At 39.9% G+C, this 23,635-nt stretch overlaps 1 protein-coding gene across 3 annotated transcripts in view; it reads left to right on the forward strand.

Annotated features, from left to right (window-relative positions):
• The window catches only part of SLC39A9 (solute carrier family 39 member 9), a 31,687-nt gene that overhangs the window by 4,252 nt on the left and 3,800 nt on the right, over window positions 1-23,635 (forward strand). For 2 of the 3 annotated variants that reach the window (XM_061611140.1, XM_061611139.1), the window contains exons 2-6: window positions 5,393-5,501; window positions 12,939-13,136; window positions 14,189-14,257; window positions 15,191-15,276; window positions 22,758-22,892. In XM_061611140.1, coding sequence (XP_061467124.1) covers window positions 12,971-13,136; window positions 14,189-14,257; window positions 15,191-15,276; window positions 22,758-22,892 — 456 coding nt within the window. In that variant the 5' untranslated portion in view covers window positions 5,393-5,501; window positions 12,939-12,970. The remainder of the gene's footprint in view (window positions 1-5,392; window positions 5,502-12,938; window positions 13,137-14,188; window positions 14,258-15,190; window positions 15,277-22,757; window positions 22,893-23,635) is intronic. The other variant, XM_061611141.1, reaches the window with a different exon arrangement.

Below are 23,635 nucleotides of genomic sequence, written 5' to 3' on the forward strand. Positions count from 1 at the left end.
AAAAGTAAGCACATGAAATACCTAATGGCGTTATATTCAGTTCAATAACATTAAAACAAAGTAAGCTGATTCAGATAATCACAATTAATGCATAGAAAAACGCTGTGTGTACGATTTTCTTTTATGTGGGGCATCAGGACAATCATGTTGGAGGCTCCAGCAGTAGTCTGCCATCATGTGTCTGTCCCATCTGCCTTGATACCTTTCCTCCATCACCTTTATATCCTGATGGAACCTCTCCCCTTGTTCCTCACTAAAATCACCAAGATTATCTGGAAATCTGTCTAAGTGGCTATGGAGATAGTGTACCTTTATGCTCATATTAGTAACCAAATGTTTAAAGTTAGCGAGCATGTTTTGCACCAATTCTTCATAATTGTCTGCTTTGTGGTTACCCAAGAAGTTCTTGACAACTGAGACATAACTGCACCAGGCAGAAGCTTCAACATCATTCATAAATTTAGTGAAATTCAAATCATTGATGAATTTACGAATTTTAGGACCATCAAAGATTCCTGCTTTTAGTTTTTCCATAGTCAGTCCAAGGAACGATCTACAAATGTATTTGAAGCAATCACCATCTTTGTTCAAGGCCTTAACAAATTGCTTCATCAGTCCAAGCTTGATATGAAGTGGTGGGAGAATGATTTTTTCTCTGTCAACCAATGGCTTGTTAATGATGTTCACTACACCTACAGTCAAGGCCATGTCACTTTTTTCCAATGATCTCGCTTTGCCCTACTATCCCACAAGCAGATGAAACAAGGGTACTTCGTGTATCCACTTTGCTGCCCAAGCAAGAAGTTCACCATCTTCAGATCAACACAAATAGACCACAGGTGCTCATGATAGCAGAGCTTCTGCAAGACCATTTTGATATTTTCATATTCTTCTTTAAGTTTTGTTGAGTGAGCAATTGGAAGAGATGCATAGCGGTTACCATTGTGCAATAAAACACATTTCAAGCTTCTGGTGGAGCTGCCTATAAAAAGCCGCCAATCTTCTGGTCGATATTCCGGTAGTCCCATTTGGAGAAGAAGTCCAGGAATGTTATTGCAGTATACAAGTTCTTGGCTGAAGTATGGAAGAAGTCCCTCCTCTCTTGTCCGATAAGCTGTTATGTTAGCTTCCGGCTATAGACAGTTCTTTTCCATTAGCCTGGATGCTAAAAGTTCAGATGCTTGCTTTGACAGACTGAGGTCTCGTATCAGATCATTGAGTTCTTTTTGGGAGAACTGCTCAGGTGTTGAAAAGCTTTCTTCATATCCACTTCCAGGGCTACCACCTGTGCTACACTCCACGTCCAGCATTTCTTCAACATCTGACAATGGAAGGTCAGGCAGTGAGGTAAACACTGGTATGGGAACGTCTTCGCTGTGTGGCACAGGTCACCTTGCTGAGTCCAAATCAGGATACTCCCACTTATGTTTCTTTTAGCAATTGAAGCCTTTCACATTCACAACACAAAAATAACAATCATTGTGATGGTTTTGCAGCCCTCTCCACACCATAGGCACACCAAAGTTTAAACGTTTCCTTTCTCCATTTTTCCACTGTCGTAGGCACTCTACACAGGTTTTGCAAACCTTATGGGGAGCCCAAGACTTATCTTGATCTCCAAGCTTCACTCCAAAATAAGCAAGATATGCTTGTTTTACAAAGTCAGTGATGTTTTTTCTTTGTTTTTGCAGAGTGTATTCGCTACAAATGTAGCAGAATGCATTAGGATTGTTTAAGCAGCCTCTTCGTGACAAACTCATATTCCTCTTCCAAAAAAAAAAAAGTATCAATATGATATTATATGCAGTGGATAAACTTGCAAAACAATGTTCAAGAGTAAAAAGACAGACCAAACCCTGCTGCATATGTCAGCAGATACAGGTCATATTGGGGTACAATCGTCATTTGAGGGGTATGCATTATCTCAAAAACTAGAGCCAATTCGGCAAAACTAATGTCATTTTTGGATTTAGCACCCCCAAAATACCCTGAAGTCATTCAAACATCCTTGGCAACTAAAAAAAAAAATTTTTTTGTTGGGCTGTTATGCTTGAAGATGATCAACCTTGGACTTCTGTAAAGCAAGTTGGGGTATACATGTAAAATATAGGCTGGCATCTCCTGGCTCCTAGCACTTGTGAAGACATAGTAGCCCCTGGGTGTAGTAGTAAGCCCAAAGTGATAAAGTAATACTCCTGATTCTGCCTGAGATGCTGGTTTCAAACATTATGGCATTCACCTACACTCTCTTCATCCCTATTCATTTTTTCACTTTCTCTTACCCCCACACACACTTTCTTCTTCCCTTCTCCTGTTCCCTCTAGAATTCACACGCCCTTATCATCCTAGCCCTTGTACCTTAACGTAACTAAGCTACAATATTGAAATAACCATATTCTTCCTCTGCCTCCATTTCCCTTCCATTCCTCTCTTCGGATAAGGACCTGTCATATTCTTTGTAAAACATCATGTACACAGATGTTGCAATTTAAACAAATGGCACCTATTTTTTTACTACCACCACCCTGCGTCCTTCCAATTCTGTTTCAGAGAGTCCTCCAAATCTCTGGAGCCTATTTTTTTTTGTTTGAGGGTGCAGAGGGGGACAGCAGAAGAGAAGTCTATTTTGTTGGTAGACTACGATTGTATGCTGCCCATAATTTAAAAATAATAATTATTATTAAAATGAACACATTAATTACCCTCAGACTTGTTTTCTCAGTGGTTCTTTTTTATATATAGAAAAGCTCCCTTTACATATGTGTTTTGACAGATAGTCATGGTTCAGTTTTAGGAGGCTAACATACATTTTATTAAATTCAGATTTAATTTTCAATTGGATTTTTTTTTTAAAAAAAGGATTTTTTTTAAAAAGCAACTTGGCTTAAATTTGGGGAAATAATGTTTAAATAAAAATTGGTTTATAAAAGCCCACTTATGTTGTATTCAACATGTGCAAATGGAACAGTTTGCAGCTGCAGCCCCCAATGTACCCTCAACACAAAAGATTACATTTTTATCCACCCTGGAAATCTGAAAATTGTGATACTTCATCATACATGAGAGTGGTAGTGGTGCAAGTACATCAAACATCCAGTTTGTTCAGCATTTAGAGGGAGTATTTTCAGACTTGGGATGTGCCTGTTCAGATTTCACAGACTTTGTACCAAGTACGCCACTGGAATTGAATTGAATTTAAATTTTATTTTTACCCCGCCCTTTTTCCAAACTGGAACTCAGGGCGGCTTACAAATAGAACTACATGTAGTTAAAAACATAGAAAAACATACAATTAAAATACAATTAAACTATGCACAACCTTAAAACCGTAAAAGGCACTTAAAAATCTAAAAACAATTTAAAATAATACAAATAATAATATAAAACAATAAAACAAGCCTTGTAAAGCCCAATCCTAAACACCTTCTATCCCAAAAGCCTGTCGGAATGGTTTTGTTTTTTGCTGCAGAAGGTTGCATATTCAAACAACCTGGGTTCATTTGTAACTTTGAATGTTTGAAGCTTAATGCTTCAGGATTTGCATTGTTTGCTGGTGTTTTCCTTGGATTAACCTTTTAAAGCAAAATGGATTGGAACCATATTTCCTAAGAAAGGAACGGTGATTTCCACCAATTGTCCTTCCCTTTGTGCCTCTGAGAAGCTACTCTAGAGGGCTGGGTGGTCCTCCAGTATGGGAGATCCTCAAGGTGCTGCAGGGGAAACTGGGGGAAATCACTTCCGCCAGTGGGAGCTTCCACTGGATCTTAGTCGCTTATGCAAATAGAATAACTTCTTCCAACTTTCTTAAGTCAAGGCTGTATGATGCATTCATCTTAAGTGGTGCTTGTACTGTAAATGCTAAATATATGTTTTTAAAACACTATATTTGTTATGTGTATGTGCTCCAGAGACTTCTTGATTGACTACTGCTTCCTGCAGTGTGTACCCATATTAGATTTTTGGAGATTTGTGGGGGTTTTGTACATATATGTGTGAATCAGTCGTTGGTGAAATACCAATTCATATACCTGTGTTCAGAAACAAACAATTCTTCACTTTACCTTTTTTATATGGTAAACAGTTGTCTGCTTTCTGTTCTTGCCACGGCAAGGGAGACAAGAGGAGACTCAGCCTTGCTCTCTAGCTTAGAGCTGATGTGGATTGACACTGCAATTGCACTGAGCATCAGGAGGCTTGCTGTAATGAAGAAAGATCTCTGATCTCCTTTCCTGCTCCAAGCTACAGGGGAAAGTTGGGGCTAGCCATTCTGTGGTGGGCTGATGAGGTATGCAGAGTGTCTCTGGTGCCGCTTACAAAGAAAAAGGCCCAGATGTGCCCTCCAGCTCTAGAGATTAAGGTTGAGATTGGCAGTAGGCAGGCAAGCACTTGAAATGCATCATCTGGGCAGCACCAAAACAAGCTTCTGCTCCCCTCCCAATTCCAAAAGGCTTACCAAAAATCTGATTTCAAGAACCCTGATGTATATTTGAGCAAACAATATTTATCCCCCAAATTATTTATGTCAGAATTTTGGTTCCTATGAAATATTCATTCTGGGTTAGCTGTGCCCCGATGTGTTCCCTCAGCAGCATTAAGACTTGAATGCCGGATGACCTCTTTGGACTGCCGAGCATGGATCATGACTTTCAACTTTTGGGCAAAAATTTCATTTAACTTCCCCCAAGGCCTTCTAGCCCCATTCTGGAATGACACCTATCCCTCTTCCTGGATCACAAATATAGAAGCCAAACTGCTGAAAATTGGCCTCTCCAAAGACTATTTGGCCTCCCAATCTCAAAACGATGTACTCCCACAGATCTGCTCTCGGCTTATAGATATTGATTACCAAAACTCAATCTCTAATGCATCCAAAACATGCTCCCCCAAAAAATTTATCTTTTGCATTTGGTAAACTCGCCCCTTATTTATATTTTCTTACTTTACCCAAATTACGTTTAGCCTTCACAAAAGCCAGATTCAACGCCTTAAACTCAGCGATAATGGAAGGGAGATTCCGACGAACCCCTTATGAACAGCGTGTATGCCCTTGCGGTCATGAACAGATCGAAACCCTTTCCCATTCCATTTTGGATTGCCCGCTCTATTCACAAATCAGAACTAAATTCCTTAATCCTATCTTGTCGAACCAGAAATTTAAAAACTTTTCCCCCGAAGATATGATTGCTCTGCTCCTCACAGGCTCTGACAGAGACACTACCATACAAGTTTCAAAATTCGTATTTGCTGCCCAATCAATACGTGCCTCCTCCTAATGTTTGTATCATGAATCTTGTTTTCGTTCTGTATTATATGTTGATTTCTTTTATTCTGTTTTAATTTCTGGGTCCTTGACCGCAATCAACTACTACTACATTCTGGGTTTTATATGCAGGAAAGGTTGAAACTGGTCACAGTTCTTGGTGCTGGACTCCTTTGTGGAACTGCCTTGGCTGTCATTGTGCCTGAAGGAGTGCATGCGCTTTATGAAGATATTTTGGAGGGTAAGAAAACTATTGTTCTGGTGGAAAGTATTCTGAAAATTTAATGTTAATCCTTGCTGAAAATTCCAGCACTGGCTACTGTGGAAGAGAAGCATTGAGTTTTTTGCTGTCACTTCAAGTGGTTTTATTATCGATCACGAGCTATTATGAATTATAACAGTTGTAGGACAATTTTAAATTGTGTGTTTTCAGCTTAATTAAAGGTCCTAAAGAATTTTAAGACCATAACCAGGATCCACATAACTTGGAAATTTATGTGAGCCTAGGAGGAATTTTGATTTGTTTTTCTTGAATAGTAGCACCCCTTGCCACATGGCAATCTATTTTTGAAACAGTGGAGGCTTTCAAAAGCAGTTTGTGATATAGCATGGAGATTCAAAGACATATAATGTGTAAAATATGTAAAATTCCATACACCTCTATTTTAATCCCACTGTCTCACAACATTTTTGTGATGTATGTCGGGCTGAGAGAAACTAACCTCATTTGCACATCTCATTTAAACTGTAGTTTAAGCCATGCTATGGTTTAATGTGAATGAGCAGCATGCTGGTGCACCCTGCTCAAAAATTCCTATGGTGCTCCTCCATCACTCCTGCCATGCAGCCGATAAAAAACCAGATTCTGCTTCAGTTGTCTGACCTCGGGCGATTTGTTTGGGGGGAACAAAGAAGAAGGCCAGGTGTGGATGACCGGACAAGCCAGAATCTGGCTTGTTTTGCTGGTGGGAGTAGAGCACTGTAGGAATATTTGAGCAGCATGCATGAGCATGCTGCTCAGTCACATTAAACCATAGTTTGCTTTAAACTATGATTCAAAGCATCATGCAGACTGGGCCAGTGACTGGGTCAGAGGTCACCCAGTGAACTTTATAGATAAGTGGGGATTTGAATCCTGCCCTCCCCATTTTCAAGTCTCAGTCCTTCCGCTATGCCACACTGGCTTAAGCCGCTGTGTGAGCCTAAAATCTTGTTGGATCTTGACCCATACATTTAACACATAACAATTGTAGTTGTTATGGATATTATTGAAATTATATGGTGACCCCATTTGGTGTCTATGCTGCAATTTTGTGATCATATTTTTCAAATATAGAAGTGTATTATTGGATACAACCCATCTTTTATTTCTTTATTTTGAGGTTCTAGCCATTAAGATTATGCCTGAAAATATGTGGGAAAGCCTAATGATTCAGATATCAGGAGCAGGCCATCAGTGCGTATCTTAATGTGTTCTTTAGCTAACAGAAGCAGAATAATTTCTTTAAAATAAGCAAATATGTGTTGATTTACATAATATGCTGATTGTAGAATTTGAGTTTCAATTGTACATAGTTTTATTTGATGGAGAATTTGTATATTTTAAGCACAGTACACACATCTCTCTCTGTCCATACATCCTGGAGAATTATCAGCATGAGGCACACTCCTTCTCTAAATTTCTTGGTAGGTGTATGTGATTTACCAGAGTGACTGTTTGAGATTACAAGTAAAATTTTAGCTGGTCTTTCCTTCGAATGGTCTGTGTTATTTCACTTTAGTCTGCGGTATTGATTTTAAAGAAGACTTTTTTTGGAGTCATTTGGGTAGAAGTGAATTACTTTGGGTTGTATTCAGCTAAGTTCTACTCAGAGTAGACCCACTAAAATTAATGGACTTAAGTTAGCGGTGCCAGTCTGTTTCCGGACACAATTCAAAGTGCTGGTTATGACCTATAAAGCCCTATATGGCTTAGGTCCAGGCTATCTGTCAGACCGTATCTCCCTATATGAACCTGCCCGGGCCCTGAGATCTTCAGGAGGGACCCTTCTCACGATCCCAACACCTTCACAAGTGCAACTGGTGGGGACACGAGATAGGGCCTTTTTGGTAGCTGCCCCTAGGCTCTGGAACTCCCTCCCTAGGGAGGCAAGAATGGCCTCCTCTGCTTCCGTCGACAGCTAAAGACTTTTTTTTTCCGGCAGACCTTTGGAATGGAAGGCTTTAAGGGTAGTGATTGAAGAGGGTGCTGTATGTTATTGTTTTACTTGTATGCTCTTAAACCGGGTTGCAGTATTTTAAGTGTATGTCTAATTGGTTTTAACATCTTAATAGTTTAATTCTGTTTTAATGCTGATTTTTATATGTTTATATGTTTTATATGTTTATATGTTCTTAATGATATGTACTTACTTTTATCTGGAAGCTGCCCTGAGTTCCAGTTTGGAAAAAGGGCGGGGTATAAATAAAGATAATAATAATAATAATTTCTTTCAGTATCAGTGGGTCTACTCTTAGTAGGACTATCATTGAATACTACCCTTGGTGAATATGTTTAGCTGTACTGCTGACATGCCTGTGTTAAAACTGGATTCACAAGGAATATTCTAAAAGTATTCTTGATTGAGAAAATTTTCTTCTCATTTTCCCATTCTCTCTCTTGGAGGGTAATGTTTTTATTTCTAATTATGAACTTGTCTTAGTTTGTTTATCTTTAAATGCAGAATAAGATGTTTTTGTGACATCTCTGGTAATAGTGTATAGAAGATGGGGGCAGGGAAGAAGGATGCACAGCCACCTACCTTGTCATCAAAGGGGATGCAAACATTTTGGTGCTTGGCCACTTGACTGATGTAAGATAGAAATGAACTGATTGCCCTAATCTGAGGGCTGACTTAGTGATGATTGCTAGGTGCTGTGTAACCCTGAGGCATGGCATCTCCTGTCAAAGGAATCGCTCTGTGTAACGGTTGGTATTTGTACTTCCAGAGATGGAGAATTGGTCATAAGGTATTTCTCCTTCCCAACCTGAAATCTGCATTGCACCTGAAAGAGGTTCATTTGAATGTTTGCTATCTCCTACAAGGATGGAGCAACTTCTTTATGAGGAAGGTTGCAACATTTGGGGCTTTTTAGTTTAGAGAAAAGGCGAGTAACAAGTGACATGATAGTAGTGTATAAAATTATGCATGGCATGGAGAAAGTGGATAGAGAAAAAAATTCTCATAACAGAACTCATGGACACCCAGGGAAGCTAAATGTTGGAAGATTCAGGACAGGCAAAAGAAAGTACTTCACACAATGCATAGTAAAACTATGGAATTTGCCTCCAGAAGAGGCAGATGGGCGAGGTTTATACAGGAAACCACAGGAGGAGAGAGTGATGTTGTGTTTAGGTCCTGCTTGCAGGCTTCCCATAGGCATCTGGTTGGCTCCTGTGAGAACAGGATGCTGGACTTGATGGGCGATTGGCCTGATCCAGCAGGCTCTTATGTTCTTATGGGTGTCTTGGGACCAGTAGGGCAACATCTTTTGGTATGTCTGGAATGATAGTGGTAGGAAAGGGAAGGATAGAAGCAGTTGCTGTTCGTTGCATGTATTTGTAGTTCAGAATGTCAGGCATTTATTAACTTCTGTTATCGTAGTGGGTGTGTTTAGGTGACCAATTTATTTTGTGATTTTCACGTGTATATGTGTATTTTGTGATTTTCACGTGTATACGTGCTGATAATCATGGGGGACTGGAATGCAAAAGTAGGAAACAGAGAAGAACAAGAAATTGTAGGAAAATGGGGCTTAGGAGATAGAAATGAAGTAGGAGAAAGACTTGTTGAATTCTGTGAAGCCAATAATTTGTTTCTTGCAAACACATTTTTTGAGCAACCAAAAAGACGACTGTACACGTGGACATCACCAAATGGTCAATATAGGAATCAAATTGATTATATAATTGGTAGCAGAAGATGGAGAAGTTCCATACTTTCTGAGAAAACAAGACCAGGAGCAGGCTGCGATACAAATCATGAACTGGTAATATTGAAAATCAGAATAAAGCTAAAGAAATACAACAAAGCAATCACAATGCCAAAGTACAATTTAAATAACATCCCAGAAGAATATAAAGATCAAATAAGGAACAGATTTGAGGCTTTAAACTTAGTTGATAGAGAACCAGAAGACCTATAGAGTGAAGTCAGAGACATGATCAGGGAAGAATGCAAAAAGACAATACCTCTAGTTAAAAAGAGAGAAAGACCTCAGTGGATGACTGATGAAACTCTTAAAATGGTTAAAGAGGTAAGGAAAGCAAAAGGAGACAGAAACACGGTCAGAACCCTAAATGCAACTACATAGCGACTAGTACATAGAGACAAAGAGAGCTATTACTGTAGTTATTGTATAGAAATAGAAGAGGACAACAAAGGGTAGAAGAAAGGGTATTCCAAAAGATTAGAAAAAGGAAAATTTAAACCAAGAGTAGGGATGCTGAATAATTAACGGGAGCACACTGACTGACTGAGATAAAATAGAAGGAAGATGGAAGCAATACACTGAAGAACTCTATAAAAGAGATGCAAGGATGATGGATTCATTTCATGGAGGAACTGTATTGTGAAGAACCAGAAATTTTAGAATGTGAGGTGAAAGCTACTCTTAAAACATTTGGAAGAAACAAATCACCAGGAACAGATGGCACACCAATAGAGTTGCTACAAACTACTGAGACTGAATCTGTCCAAATTTGGACAAACATTTGTCAACAAATATGGAAAGAAAACAGTGGCCCACAGACTGGAAGCATTCAGTATACATCCCAATTCCAAAGAAAGGGGATCCCAGGAAATGCAGTAATTATTGAACTATTGCCTAAATATCTCATGCAAGTAAAGTAATACTCAAGATTCTACAACAAAGGCTCCTACCATATATGGAGTGAGAAATGCCAGATGTCCAACTGGATTTAGAAAGGGAAGAGGCACCAGAGATCATAATGCAAACATAAATTGGGTAATGGAATGGACCAAGGAATTTCAGAAGGAAATCACCCTGTGCTTTGTAGATTACAGCAAAGCCTTTGATTGTATAGATCATGAAAAACGATGGAATGCTTTAAAAGAAATGGGGATGCCACAGCATCTGATTGTTCTGATGCACAACCTATATTCTGGACAAGAGGCTACTGTAAGGACAGAATATGGAGAAACCGATTGGTTCCCCATCGGAAAGAGTGTGACACAGGGGTGTATGTTATCACCCTGTTTATTTAATCTATATGCAGAACATATCATATGGAAAGTGGGATTGGACTAAGATGAAGGAGATGTGAAAATTGGAGGGAGAAATATCAATAATTTAAGATATGCAGGTGATTCCGTACTACTATCAGAAACCAGTAATGATTTAAAACAAATGCTGATGAGAGTTATAGGAAAGCACAAAAGTAGGACTACCGCTGAACATCAAGAAGACTCAAGTAATGACAACAGAAGATTTATGTAACTTTAAAGTTGACAATGAGGACACTGAACTTGTCAAAGATTATCAATACCTTGGCACAGTCCTTAACCAAAATGGAGACCATAGTCAAGAAATCAGAAGAAGGCTAGGACTGGGGAGGGCAGCTATGAGAGAACTAGAAAAGGTCCTCAAATACAAAGATGTATCACTGGACACTAAAGTCAGGAACATTCAGACCATGGTATTCCCGATCTCTATGTATGGATGTGAAAGTTGGACAGTGAAAAAAGCAGATAAGAGAAAAATCAACTCATTTGAAATGTGGTGTTGGAGGAGAGCTTTGCACATACCATGGACTGCAAAAAAGACAAATAATTGGGTGTTAGAACAAATTAAACCAGAACTACCACTAAAAGCTAAAATGATGACACTGAGGTTATCATAGTTTGGACACATAATGACATGATTCACTAGCAAATACAATAATGCTGGGAAAAACAGAAGGGAGTAGAAAAAGAGGAAGTTCAAACAAGAGATGGATTGATTCCATACAGGAAGCCACAGACCTGAACTTGCAAGATCTGAACAGGGTGGTTTATAACAGATGCTACTGGAGGTCACTGATTCGTAGGGTCGCCATAAGTCGTAATCGACTTGAAGGCATATAACAGCATGGTTGGAAGGAGTTGCGTTTTCTCTTTCTTTTGCTTTTCAAATTAGTTTATGATCTCTGTTAGTGTTTGTTTTTTAATTATTTTGTATATTTTTGTATTGCAATGTATTTTTTTGTTGTAAATCACCTGAAGACTTTTTAGTAGTAGGCATCTTACAAATGAAATAATATCCCACTTGGCATAATTTTGTGTTGTGAAATAACACTTCTCTGAAATTAGTGGTGTATTTAATAAACATTTAATCTTGAAATTTAATAGGGGTTCTTTAATTTGGTTTAGTTGGAGATAGGATTTAACTGAAAGTAGATTGCTTTCTGTAATCTTGATTGTCATTGAAAAGTGCTATGGACAGCACCTGGTGCTGAATGTGCTTTCTGGAGGAAACTTCTACTTCTGACCATTGAGGGCAGAGAATCCCAGGTACCTAATTATTTGAGCCCCCCCCCCAAAAAAAAGACATAGTGCCAGGAATATAAAGCCAGTAAGGCAGAGAGGAACTCTGAATCCTCCCCAAGGATACTGAAGCATATCTTTTACTCATCTTGAAATTCTTGTAGCTGGTCTCTAGAACAGTGATTCCCAACCTGGGAGCCGGGACCCTCAGGGGGGCCGGGAAGTAATCCAGAGGGGGCCGTGAACAGCAAAGAAATGGATTATTTATTAATTGTTTAAAAAAAGTCTTCACTCCCTCGACACTGTCTGCTTTCCACTGCCGCTGCAGATGACACCTCCCCCTTGCTCCAAACGAGAAGGGAGGCCTTTTGCTGAAGCTCCAGAGCATCTTTCAGGTGCACTAAGGGCAGGCATCTGCCTATAAAATACATGGCAGATGTCAAAGGAGGCTGAGGGTGGGGCTACCAGGAAGAAGAGGGGATTACTATCACTGATTCCCATCTCCTTGCACTCCCGCTACAGACAACACCCTTACTTAGAATGAGAGGAGAGGGGGTTTTGTGAAGTAAAAAGAATCAAGCCTGCAAAGAAAGGCTGCTTTCCCCCTTCCTTCCTGACAGCCAGCCTGCCTCCCTGGGGGGATGGGGTCACAAAACATTTTCAGCTTATAAAGGGGGTCCCATGCTCATAAAGGTTGGGAACCACTGCTCTAGAAGTTCAGAATTGCCATACATGTGCACACTGACGTACTCTACCTACTGGTAAGCTCTTTTGCTCTGAATTTAGATAAAATGTTTACATGTTAAAAATGTGCCTGTATGGTTGGTTTAACAATTTAAAAATTATATTTCCCTGTTCCATTATGAATAAATCTTACTCTAAAATTACAGAAGTTGAAGACTAAAAATGCACGTTTCCCACATGATAGCTGTCAGCACTCATAAGCTACAACTGTGGCATGAGAAATTGAGCATTTTCCTGTTAAAACACATGAAAGAGCCTAACTTTATTAAGCTGTTCATATTTTAAATGTAAAAATGTCTTGAAAGCAGCACATTGTCTAACACCTTTGACAATTAAAAATAAGTTGCAAACGCAGCGTTTGAGGCTTCCATGATTATAACTCCAGATTGCCCTGTTTTTGTTTGTTCTAGCAAAGCACCACCCAGCCAGTGAGACTCAAAAGATGGTTGAATCAGAAAAAGCAGCAGATGTGCCAGATGTGCATGATCATGTCCACAGCCATGATCATTCAAAATTACATGCTTATATTGGTGTTTCCCTTGTCCTTGGCTTTGTCTTTATGCTTCTAGTAGATCAGATTGGCAGTTCCCATGTCCACCCTGCAGATGGTAAGTCTAGATTTTGATGACATATAACCAAAATGAATGATGAGAGACTTACAATATTCAAGTAACTGAATGAACATTCCAGTATTCACTCTTAAGTAAGAGTAAGCAATTTGTTAAATGAAAATGTTTCATTTAACCTGGAAGGCAACAGTTAGTTTATATATGTGTTGTATAATATGAATGAAGATGGTAGACACTAGAGTTTGCATGGACTGAACTTTGGGGGATTTCATTGAGCCTGGAAGTGAGTGTTCTGAAGCAAAATTAAAGACTACTGCCTGTTTGTTTGCAATAGAATGTTTCCTAAAAATATGTTGGAAGAATTTTAAACAAGGCTTTGTCTTCAGAGATTTTTGAATTTTAGTGGTACTCTTCTAGGTTTAAAAGAACAATGGTTAGAGCCTGTGAGTCTTTTTTCCTAGAGTAAGATATTCTAAATTGTTAAACAAAATAGGGCATAGTATGACAGCTCAGTTTTTAAGTATTGGGTAAATCCAGTCTTAATTCATGAAAACGTAGTGATCACTGAAAATGCATTGACTGACATTTTAGTTATATAATAGATTTATATCCTGCCTTTTAGAAAATGTCTTACAAGGCAGCCAACTAAAATATGTATGCTAAATAACAATGTAATATATAAAACATTCCAATGAAACACAGAAAATATAGACAGACTATTCATAGGTAAAATACTAGAAGCAAATGACTAATGAAGCAAGTAGCCAACACAGGATTACTAAGTTAATGCCAAGGCAATCAGCAGAATACAGACCACCAATTAAGCCTAGAACTGGCTGAAATAGGAGGAGAAGGGCAACAGGAAAATTAAGGTCCAGTATCTCTCAAAAAGGGGACAGATTTATAGAATATTCCACCCTCCCTAAATTCTAAAGGCAAGAACCTGAAATGCAAAAAAACTGGTGAGCTGTTAACAAGTTGTAGCTTGGTTTCAGATGAAAAGTTTTACCATAACTCCTGCAATATTTTTCTTTTAGGGTTCTACCTACTTATTTATATCTTATTTGGCTAAGATTTCTTAATTATTTCAGACCCAGAAGCAGCAAGGTCAGGCAATTCCAAAATCACTACTACACTGGGCCTAGTTGTTCATGCTGCAGGTAGGTTACTGGGTTTTGCTGTTTTTAAATAACGTTAAAAGCTTTCATATATTGTTGGGTTATCTGGGTTAGAATTAGGGTTGTTTTGTGTAACTTGACGGTAATTAGTACTGCTGGCAAGGGAAGGATTCTTTGTATCATGCTTGTCGTGGCCATCTCCAGGCTTACTGAACATTACCTTGTATTGGATAAGAGAAAGGGGAGAAGACTGACATAAATCTCAGGGAGATACACCTAATTGGTGCATGCAGTTCAGTGTATAAGCAATTTACTTTTAATTATGTTTTTTTCTGAGGGGTGAGGGGAGTTGCTGGGACAGGTCTCTGGAGTGGAATGTTGCACACATTTTTTGGAAACTTATTCACAGTGAACCTTAGCTAGAATTATGATTTAGATACTAATAGAGTTGTTCTTGTGTTTTTTATTAAACTAATCTGTCCAAATCCTTGGAGGCCTAACTTTTATTCTATGCAACTACACACCTAACTGCCAACCCCCAACCCCCTGCTTTTACAGCTTTTAGCAGGTGAAGGAAGTCTTTTTTGTGGCATCAAACTTGAAAGAGAACCTCACCTGTGAAAGAGAACTAAAAATCAAATATAACAAACCTTTTACTCTAATCTCCAGATGGTTTAAGGAGATAAATTAGGAACAAATATTTGCTTTAGAACGATGGTGTTCTCATAGATGTGAAGGACTAAGCAGAGTTGTGCATGTTGCCACTTGAAAAGTTGCTTGTCAATTCATGATTCGAAGTTATTGCTATGGATCTGCTCTCAAAACTGGCTCTTGTCAGAATTAAATCTGTTATCATTGAGCATATGATAAGAGTAGTGGTGGTAGACTTGTTCCTTGTGTAAATTGGTCCCACTATGCCTTTGAACAGTGGATGGATTCACTCCTGTGTGGCTTGTTTTTTCCCTCCTCATTAAGCTGATGGTGTTGCCCTGGGTGCAGCTGCTTCCACATCTCAGACCAGTGTCCAACTAATAGTGTTTGTTGCAATTATGCTTCATAAGGTAAGTCTTGAGGATGAAACCTTCATGTATTTCACCTTTGGGAATCATAGATTTGACTTTGTAACAGAAATTTTCAGTGGTGGTATAAATTTTTATTCAATACTATGTGTCTTAAGACATCCATGAAGATTTTCTTCCTTTCTCTTTAGTCTGCATACCGTGATACATTGCATCCTAGTAGTAAACGTATGCAGTTAAGTGCATGGTATCTGATGGCTTTCTGTTATCCTAGTAATTTCTCATTGTAATTAATATTGAACTTTCCTTCTACGTGTGTATAACTGCATGACATATTATTTCTCCTATATATAATGGATTCTTGTCAGAATCTCAGGTCTCCCTGGCAAACTACGAGGTGTGCCCTGTGGGGCAGGATGGCTGGTGCTGGGTCATTATCAGCAGTGTGGCCATTACTCTGGTGGGCACCCTGTTATCAGGCCTTGCGTTCTAACTTCTGGTGGCCTCACATTTGTCAGAGGTAGACCAGAATACATTGTTTTCTAAAGTAACATTTTGGCTTTCATGTCTGGAAATGGCAGATGAAATTCATTAGAAATCACTGGTGGATATCTGAATTGTCTGAATCTGAAACTAACTAGGAAAGATCTTGGAATCATAGCAGAAAGCTCAGTGAAAATGTCAACTGATGGTGCTCAGTGAAAGAGGCAAATTCCCTATTGAGGAATTATGAACCAAGTTTATTTATTTATTAAACTTATATACCGCCCGACTAGCAATAGCTCTCTGGGCGGTTAACATAAAATACAATAAAATTACAGAATCTGATACAAGCATATAAAAACTACACAATCTAAAACCAAGTTACAAACATTTAACTAAGATTAAAATGCCTCAGAGAAGAGAAAGTTATTGAAATGAAAATATTGAACCTATTGTACAGCCACATCTTAGCATACCATGTGTAGTTCTAGTCCCTTCAACCCAAAGAATTACATAGAATTGGAACAGGATGATAAAATGTTGAAATCTGAGTTCCTTCCCCACTAGGAAAGGGTATTTTTAGCTTATTTTAAAAGGCAACTAAGGAATGACATCATAAAAGGTTCTAAACCAGTGGCTCCCAACCTGTGGGCCGTGACCTCCAGGGGGGCTGCAAAGTAATCCAGAGGGGACTGCTAACAGTAAAGAAATTAGTTAACAGTAAAGAAATGAATTATTTATTAATTTTTTACAATTAAATTTAAAAAGTCTTCACTCCCTGGATGCTGTCTGCTCCCCACTGCCACTGCAGACCAACACTTCCCCCTTGCCCCAAACGAGTGGGGAGGACTTTTGCTGAAGTGCCAGAGCGTCTTTCAGGTGCACCAAGGGCAGGCATCTGCCTATAAAACACATGGCAGACACCAAAGGAGGCTGAGGGTGGAGCTACCAGGAAGAAGACAAATCACCAGGCCCGGATGGCATCCACCCGAGAGTTCTCAAAGAACTCAAAGGTGAAATTGCTGATCTGCTAACTAAAATATGTAACTTGTCCCTCGGGTCCTCCTCCGTGCCTGAGGACTGGAAAGTGGCAAATGTAACGCCAATCTTCAAAAAGGGATCCAGAGGGGATCCCGGAAATTACAGGCCAGTTAGCTTAACTTCTGTCCCTGGAAAACTGGTAGAAAGTATTATTAAAGCTAGATTAACTAAGCACATGGAAGAACAAGCCTTGCTGAAGCAGAGCCAGCATGGCTTCTGCAAGGGAAAGTCCTGTCTCAGTAACCTATTAGAATTCTTTGAGAGTGTCAACAAGCATATAGATAGAGGTGATCCAGTGGACATAGTGTACTTAGACTTTCAAAAAGCGTTTGACAAGGTATCTCACCAAAGGCTTCTGAGGAAGCTTGGCAGTCATGGAATAAGAGGAGAGGTCCTCTTGTGGATAAGGAATTGGTTAAGAAGCAGAAAGCAGAGAGTAGGAATAAACGGACAGTTCTCCCAATGGAGGGCTGTAGAAAGTGGAGTCCCTCAAGGATCGGTATTGGGACCTGTACTTTTCAACTTGTTCATTAATGACCTAGAATTAGGAGTGAGCAGTGAAGTGGCCAAGTTTGCTGACGACACTAAATTGTTCAGGGTTGTTAAAACAAAAAGGGATTGCGAAGAGCTCCAAAAAGACCTCTCCAAACTGAGTGAATGGGCGGGAAAATGGCAAATGCAATTCAATATAAACAAGTGTAAAATTATGCATATTGGAGCAAAAAATCTTCATTTCACATATACGCTCATGGGGTCTGAACTGGCGGTGACCGACCAGGAGAGAGACCTCGGGGTTGTAGTGGACAGCACGATGAAAATGTCGACCCAGTGTGCGGCAGCTGTGAAAAAGGCAAATTCCATGCTAGCAATAATTAGGAAAGGTATTGAAAATAAAACAGCCGATATCATAATGCCGTTGTATAAATCTATGGTGCGGCCGCATTTGGAATACTGTGTACAGTTCTGGTCGCCTCATCTCAAAAAGGATATTATAGAGTTGGAAAAGGTTCAGAAGAGGGCAACCAGAATGATCAAGGGGATGGAGCGACTCCCTTACGAGGAAAGGTTGCAGCATTTGGGGCTTTTTAGTTTAGAGAAAAGGCGGGTCAGAGGAGACATGATAGAAGTGTATAAAATTATGCATGGCATTGAGAAAGTGGATAGAGAAAAGTTCTCCCTCTCTCATAATACTAGAACTCGTGGACATTCAAAGAAGCTGAATGTTGGAAGATTCAGGACAGACAAAAGGAAGTACTTCTTTACTCAGCGCATAGTTAAACTATGGAATTTGCTCCCACAAGATGCAGTAATGGCCACCAGCTTGGACGGCTTTAAAAGATTAGACAAATTCATGGAGGACAGGGCTATCAATGGCTACTAGCCATGATGGCTGTGCTCTGCCACCCTAGTCAGAGGCAGCATGCTTCTGAAAACCAGTTGCCGGAAGCCTCAGGAGGGGAGAGTGTTCTTGCACTCGGGTCCTGCTTGCGGGCTTCCCCCAGGCACCTGGTTGGCCACTGTGAGAACAGGGTGCTGGACTAGATGGGCCACTGGCCTGATCCAGCAGGCTCTTCTTATGTTCTTATGTTCTTAAGAGGGGATTACTATTGCCAACTCCCGTCTCCTTACACTGCCGCTGCTGCTGACACCCTTACTCAGAACGAGAGGAGAGGGCTTTTTCAGGAGGGGGATACCAATTTGATTGGACCTTTGCATTAAGAAAAAAAAGCAAAAAAGACCTCCCTGTCTGCAGGGAGCTTTTTATGGAAAGAGATATTTGGAGATGTGATTTTGCCATGCCCCATTTTTTTTCCAATTAACAGACTAAAATTACAATTAGCAGGGCGGATCACAACATTTTTTTAGCTTACAAAGGGGGTCCTGTACTCAAAAAGGTTGGGACCTACTGTTCTAAACCTATGAACTGTGTGAGAAAAGAATTTTTCTTTGGTATCAGGACTCCAGGTCACCCAGTGAGGCTTCCAGGTTAGTAACTTAGGACCAGAAGTGCATTTTCACGCAATGGATAATTAGGTTGTGGAGTTCATTCCCTCAAGTTACAGTAGTAGTAACTTGTACTGCTTGACTCTAGTTTTGGTTTTTAAAAAGGCCACAACAACTTCCTGGACAATACATCTGTCATCTCCTTTTAGCCGTGATAGCCAATTAAAAGCTCCATCCTCAGATGCAATGTGTCAAGAACTCCTGGTTTCTACAATGGCTCTGGCAAAGAATTGTGGGGATTTCATCATGTCTGAAAGTGGGCCTCTGGGAAGAGCAATGACTTGCATTCTTTCACAGCTGAAGCTAGTTAATGAGGCCTAAGCAAGAACACCTGCTTATCAATAGTGATTGGTACAATCAAGGCCACAGGCCTGCGAAGGTTTGAGGAGTACATGCCAGTTAGGCCTGAAAACCTCCAGAAGCATTTCATCATCTGAAAGCCCCCGACTGGCTAATTAATTATTGGCTGTTGCTCGGAAATTTCCCATAAGTATAGGATTCAGACTTTAGCCTTTGTTCCTCAGTGTGATGGTGTTACCTGATGTTGAGGTTCCACTTTACTATCCACTATCCAGGCTATACATCTCTGGGGAGATGTGGAACCATGAAGCTATTTTGCTGTTTACCTCTTTGTAAGTATAGACTAGGCTAGACAGTTTTGTTATTTTTTGTCTGACTGCAACTCTCTGTGTATTTTACCTAGCCCACTGGGTTTATGGTTTTAAGGAACCAATTTGCTGCTATATTTGTGCACTTATATTTTATTTAATAAAGCTACTTCTTATTTACCTGTGCATATTCATTGCAGGAGTAGTGCGGCCCTGAATCTGGTAGCTTGGCTACTAACCACAGACTACCGTATATTTGGGTATTTTCCCAAAGGCTCCAAGACAAGGAGTGCTGTTTTGGCTCTTGTTGGTTGGAATCCTTGGCAGGTCTATTTCTGGCACTTTGGGTTTCCCCTTGGCCCAGAGTGGTTGACCAGTTTAAGGGGTGGTGGTAGTCTCCCTACCTACCTTGCAGGGTAGTTGTTGGTTTACTCAGCCCTGGTAAGGAAGGCACAGGTTGTGCCTTGCCAGGATCAATTGCCCTGGGTTTGGCAATTGAGTCTTGGGACTGAACCAGGTCAGGTTTATGACAGGTTCATGACACAATGTATATTTGAATATCAGATGCTGGAAACAAACAAGGAGTGGACACTTTCTTCATGCTGCTGGGAGGCTCAAGATCAGGGCACTTAGCTGATTGCTACTGAGATAGAAGGGTAGGCTAAAGGGACCTTCGGTTGATTCCAGCAAGGGAATTCCAATCTGCAAGGATTTCTTGTATTTCTCGGTGTTAGCCACTTAATTCACTGTGGAGCCGAAGAAAGCTATGATTCAAAAGCCAAGTTGATGTGGGAGCTCAGCATAATGTACACTTTAATGCTGGAATATCTGATATCTGAATATCAGGGGCAGCCACATTGAAAGTCCTACTCCACATTACTATGCAGCAGACTTCTGAAATCTTTGGAACCTGAAGTTTTAAAAGAAAAAAAAAGATAGCAAAAGTTGAGAAATGGGGTTGTTAAAATAATACACAGCAACGTTACAGTTTACCAACATATCTCTACCTTTCCCTACAGCAGCGTTACCCAACCTTTTTTGACCCAACGCCCCTTTGCAAAATCTTTTTGTGCCCAACGCCCCCCTCAGATTAAGTATATGCCAATGCTTCGTATTCTTCCCTTAAATTTTAATAAAATTTCCCATCAATTTTAATAAAATTTCCCATAAAATACACGCAAGAAACAAATTGCAGATATAGGAGTTGTTTCTTATTTCACAAATCCTAAAAACATAAGCAAAAACTAATTAAGTCCACACAGTATGAACCAATAGAATACACTGTGTTACTTAACAACAAACTCATTCAGTTTACCAGCATTGTTTCGTTAAACAAGTTCATTTAAACATCACAGAAACAATGGGTAGCGAGTGTGCCCCATTCCTGAAGAAAACCAGCGAATAACTGACTGTCTGCATCACCCATTTGCACACGGCACTCATCCGTTGGAAGAATGCACCCTCCACCAATACACCTAGCTTATCAAACACTCTCTCATGATTGGTTCCAACATCCCTCAAGACAGCATTGGAATGTTACCTAGTGCCGGGGCATGGCTAATATCCCCATTCCTTGATACGACACTGGCCGCTACTCAGAATTTCTTTACTAAAGAGCACACGCTATTTATAGTGTTATTTCCATGAATTGAGACTATTAAATACATTCTAACTGGGGACAAAACAGTTTAAAAATTAATGATTGTGTATTAAATAAAATTAAACTTAAATGCTTCAACTGTCTCATCAGACCGCCAAATGTCAACCCATTGTCAACCCAAATGCCCCCCTAAGTTTGCAGTCACGCCAACACCTCCCTGAAAGGCTGTAACGCCCCCCAGGGGGGCGCTACCGCCCACGTTGGGAATCGCTGCCCTACGCAATTCTATCATTACAAACTTTACCTCCCTGTTCAATTTCTTCTATGAGCTCAGTTTCTAAAAGTCTCCTGAGGACAAAGGTCAAATTAGTTGCTTTTGCTTTTTGATTTTCTCACTGTAATCAATTGGATAATCCCCTTTATGCATAAGAGCTCCCCTAATTTGCAGGGGGAAGTAGGATGTGTTTCTGAAGAAGTAAAACAATGGGGATGCCCCGTTACCTAGCATCTGTGCTAAAGATCTCATCTGACTAGCTTCTCTTTAATTCAAAATATGGGGCTTTTATTGACTATTAAATCTTGGTTTCATTCTGCAGATCTCTAGTAGATTCTTTGGGTTTGTTCCTAATGTCACTTTTGCATTATCAAGTAAAGGAGGGGAAATGCTACTCCAGCAGAAGCTTGTGAGAATGTCATCTTGATACTGTTTTGAAGTTAATAAATATAAAAATAAAGGTGGAGTGGAACATTTATAGCCCAAATATCTGAAAGGCTGCTTCCTTCCCCACAGACCTTCTTGGCTGTTAAGATCAGAAGTTCAGGTGTGGTGGCCCAGAAGAGGGCATAATTCTCTGTGGCACATGCTAAGTTGCAGAATTCACTCCCCATAGAGGTGCATCTGGCACCTTCACTCAGAGCTTGGAAAAGTTTTGTTTTTTTGAACTACGACTTCCATCAGCCCAATCCAGTAGCCATGCTAGCTGGGGCTGATGGGAGTTGTAGTTTAAAAAAGTAACTTTTCCAAGCTCTGCCTTCACTGTATAGTTCTTGTTGTGTCCAGAAGACACATTTCTTTGCCCTGGTCTTTGAAACTTGCAATATCCATTTTCAGGACCCTATTCCTATGATTGCAGTTTGTTTTAAACTGTTTTTAATATTGAATTTCAAATCGTTGTACAGGCGGGCCCCGCTTATACGGCAGGTTCCGTTCCGGACTGTTGCCGAAAAGCGGAAACCACCGAAAAGCGGAACCCATTTAAGATAATGGTGCGCATCGCACGAAAATGATGCCAAAATGGTGCCCGACAAGCAAAAACTGCCATAAAAGCGGAACAAACGCCTTAAAGCGGGGACTTTCCCTAATTGAAAGCCGCCGCATTAGCGGAACACCAAAAGGGAAAGCGCCGTATAGCGGGGCCCGCCAACCAGGGACTTTAGGGTGAAGGGCGAGTAAGAAATCAAATAAATAATAAAATAAATAAATCAAGTAAATAAATAAAATAATAGTTACTCTGGCTTTTGGGTGTTTATGCAAATCCTTGGGCTGTGATATGCTAATAGGCTGCTTTTTGAAAAGCAACTTATAAACATAATAAATAAAAAGGAGTTACTGTAGTAAACCTCATGTTCAAAATAATCATAAATACAGAGAAATCGATGTAAAGCACAGTTGCAGGCTAGTAGCATTTTGACTATCTAAACATTTCACTTCACATGAACAGAACTGGTGATTGTAGCCTCTTTTGTATTTGCACATAAGATTTTTGTTGGCTTTTTTTCTCTTGTAGGCACCAGCGGCTTTTGGTCTTGTCTCCTTTCTAATGCACGCTGGTCTTGAACGGAATCGAATCAGGAAGCACTTGCTGGTTTTTGCCCTTGCAGCCCCTGTTCTTTCAATGGTGACTTACTTGGGACTAAGCAAGGTAAATCTTTTAGGTTTAACTGTCCAGAATAATGGCTGAGGAGTATGGCAGGTGTTTAATCAACTGTTCAAAAGTGCTTTATCCACCCCTTTTGTCATTATTTTATTTGTGCATCACCTAACACGTTACAACCCAGTTTTGCAGCTAACAAAATACTGCTGTCTCGCCATTAGTGGTATATTTTTTGTAGATCTTGAATGGGTCTTACATGGATTGTAGGTTCTATCAAAGAGTTCTGCAGATAGGAAGTTCTGCTGGAGAAAGGTAGAATGGAGGCGATTTCTACTGATTCCTCCTTCCCCTTGTGCCTCCTGAAAAGTTGCTGTGGAGGATTGGTGAGGGGGACTCTTCAGTACAGCATGGGAAGTGGTGGCTGAAAGGGGGTGGAAAATTAACTGCTCTCACCTCCAGCAAGAGCCTCTATAGGATTGGAGTCCCTTCTCCAAATGGAAGGAGACCTTCATTCACAAAAGGGCAGGTGAGATTCTAACTTGGTCAGTTGTTCCTTATGCAAACCAAAAATTGTTTGGCTATTTTGTAATGATTATTATTTGAGCCATCTGTAGGCAATTTGTTTTGACACTCATGAGGGCATGTGCAGTAATGATTTTCATCTTTAGGGAAGTTAGTTCTCAAGATCCTTTGGTTTATCAGTTGCAGAAGTTCTGAAGGTCAGGCAGTAAGTAATACTTTTGAGTCTTCAGTAGAATAAGTAACTAAAGCATTAGTAAAGAGAGGTCACC

Source organism: Rhineura floridana, chromosome 2, assembly GCF_030035675.1.
Source record: "Rhineura floridana isolate rRhiFlo1 chromosome 2, rRhiFlo1.hap2, whole genome shotgun sequence".
NCBI classification, from domain to species: Eukaryota; Metazoa; Chordata; class Lepidosauria; order Squamata; family Rhineuridae; genus Rhineura; species Rhineura floridana.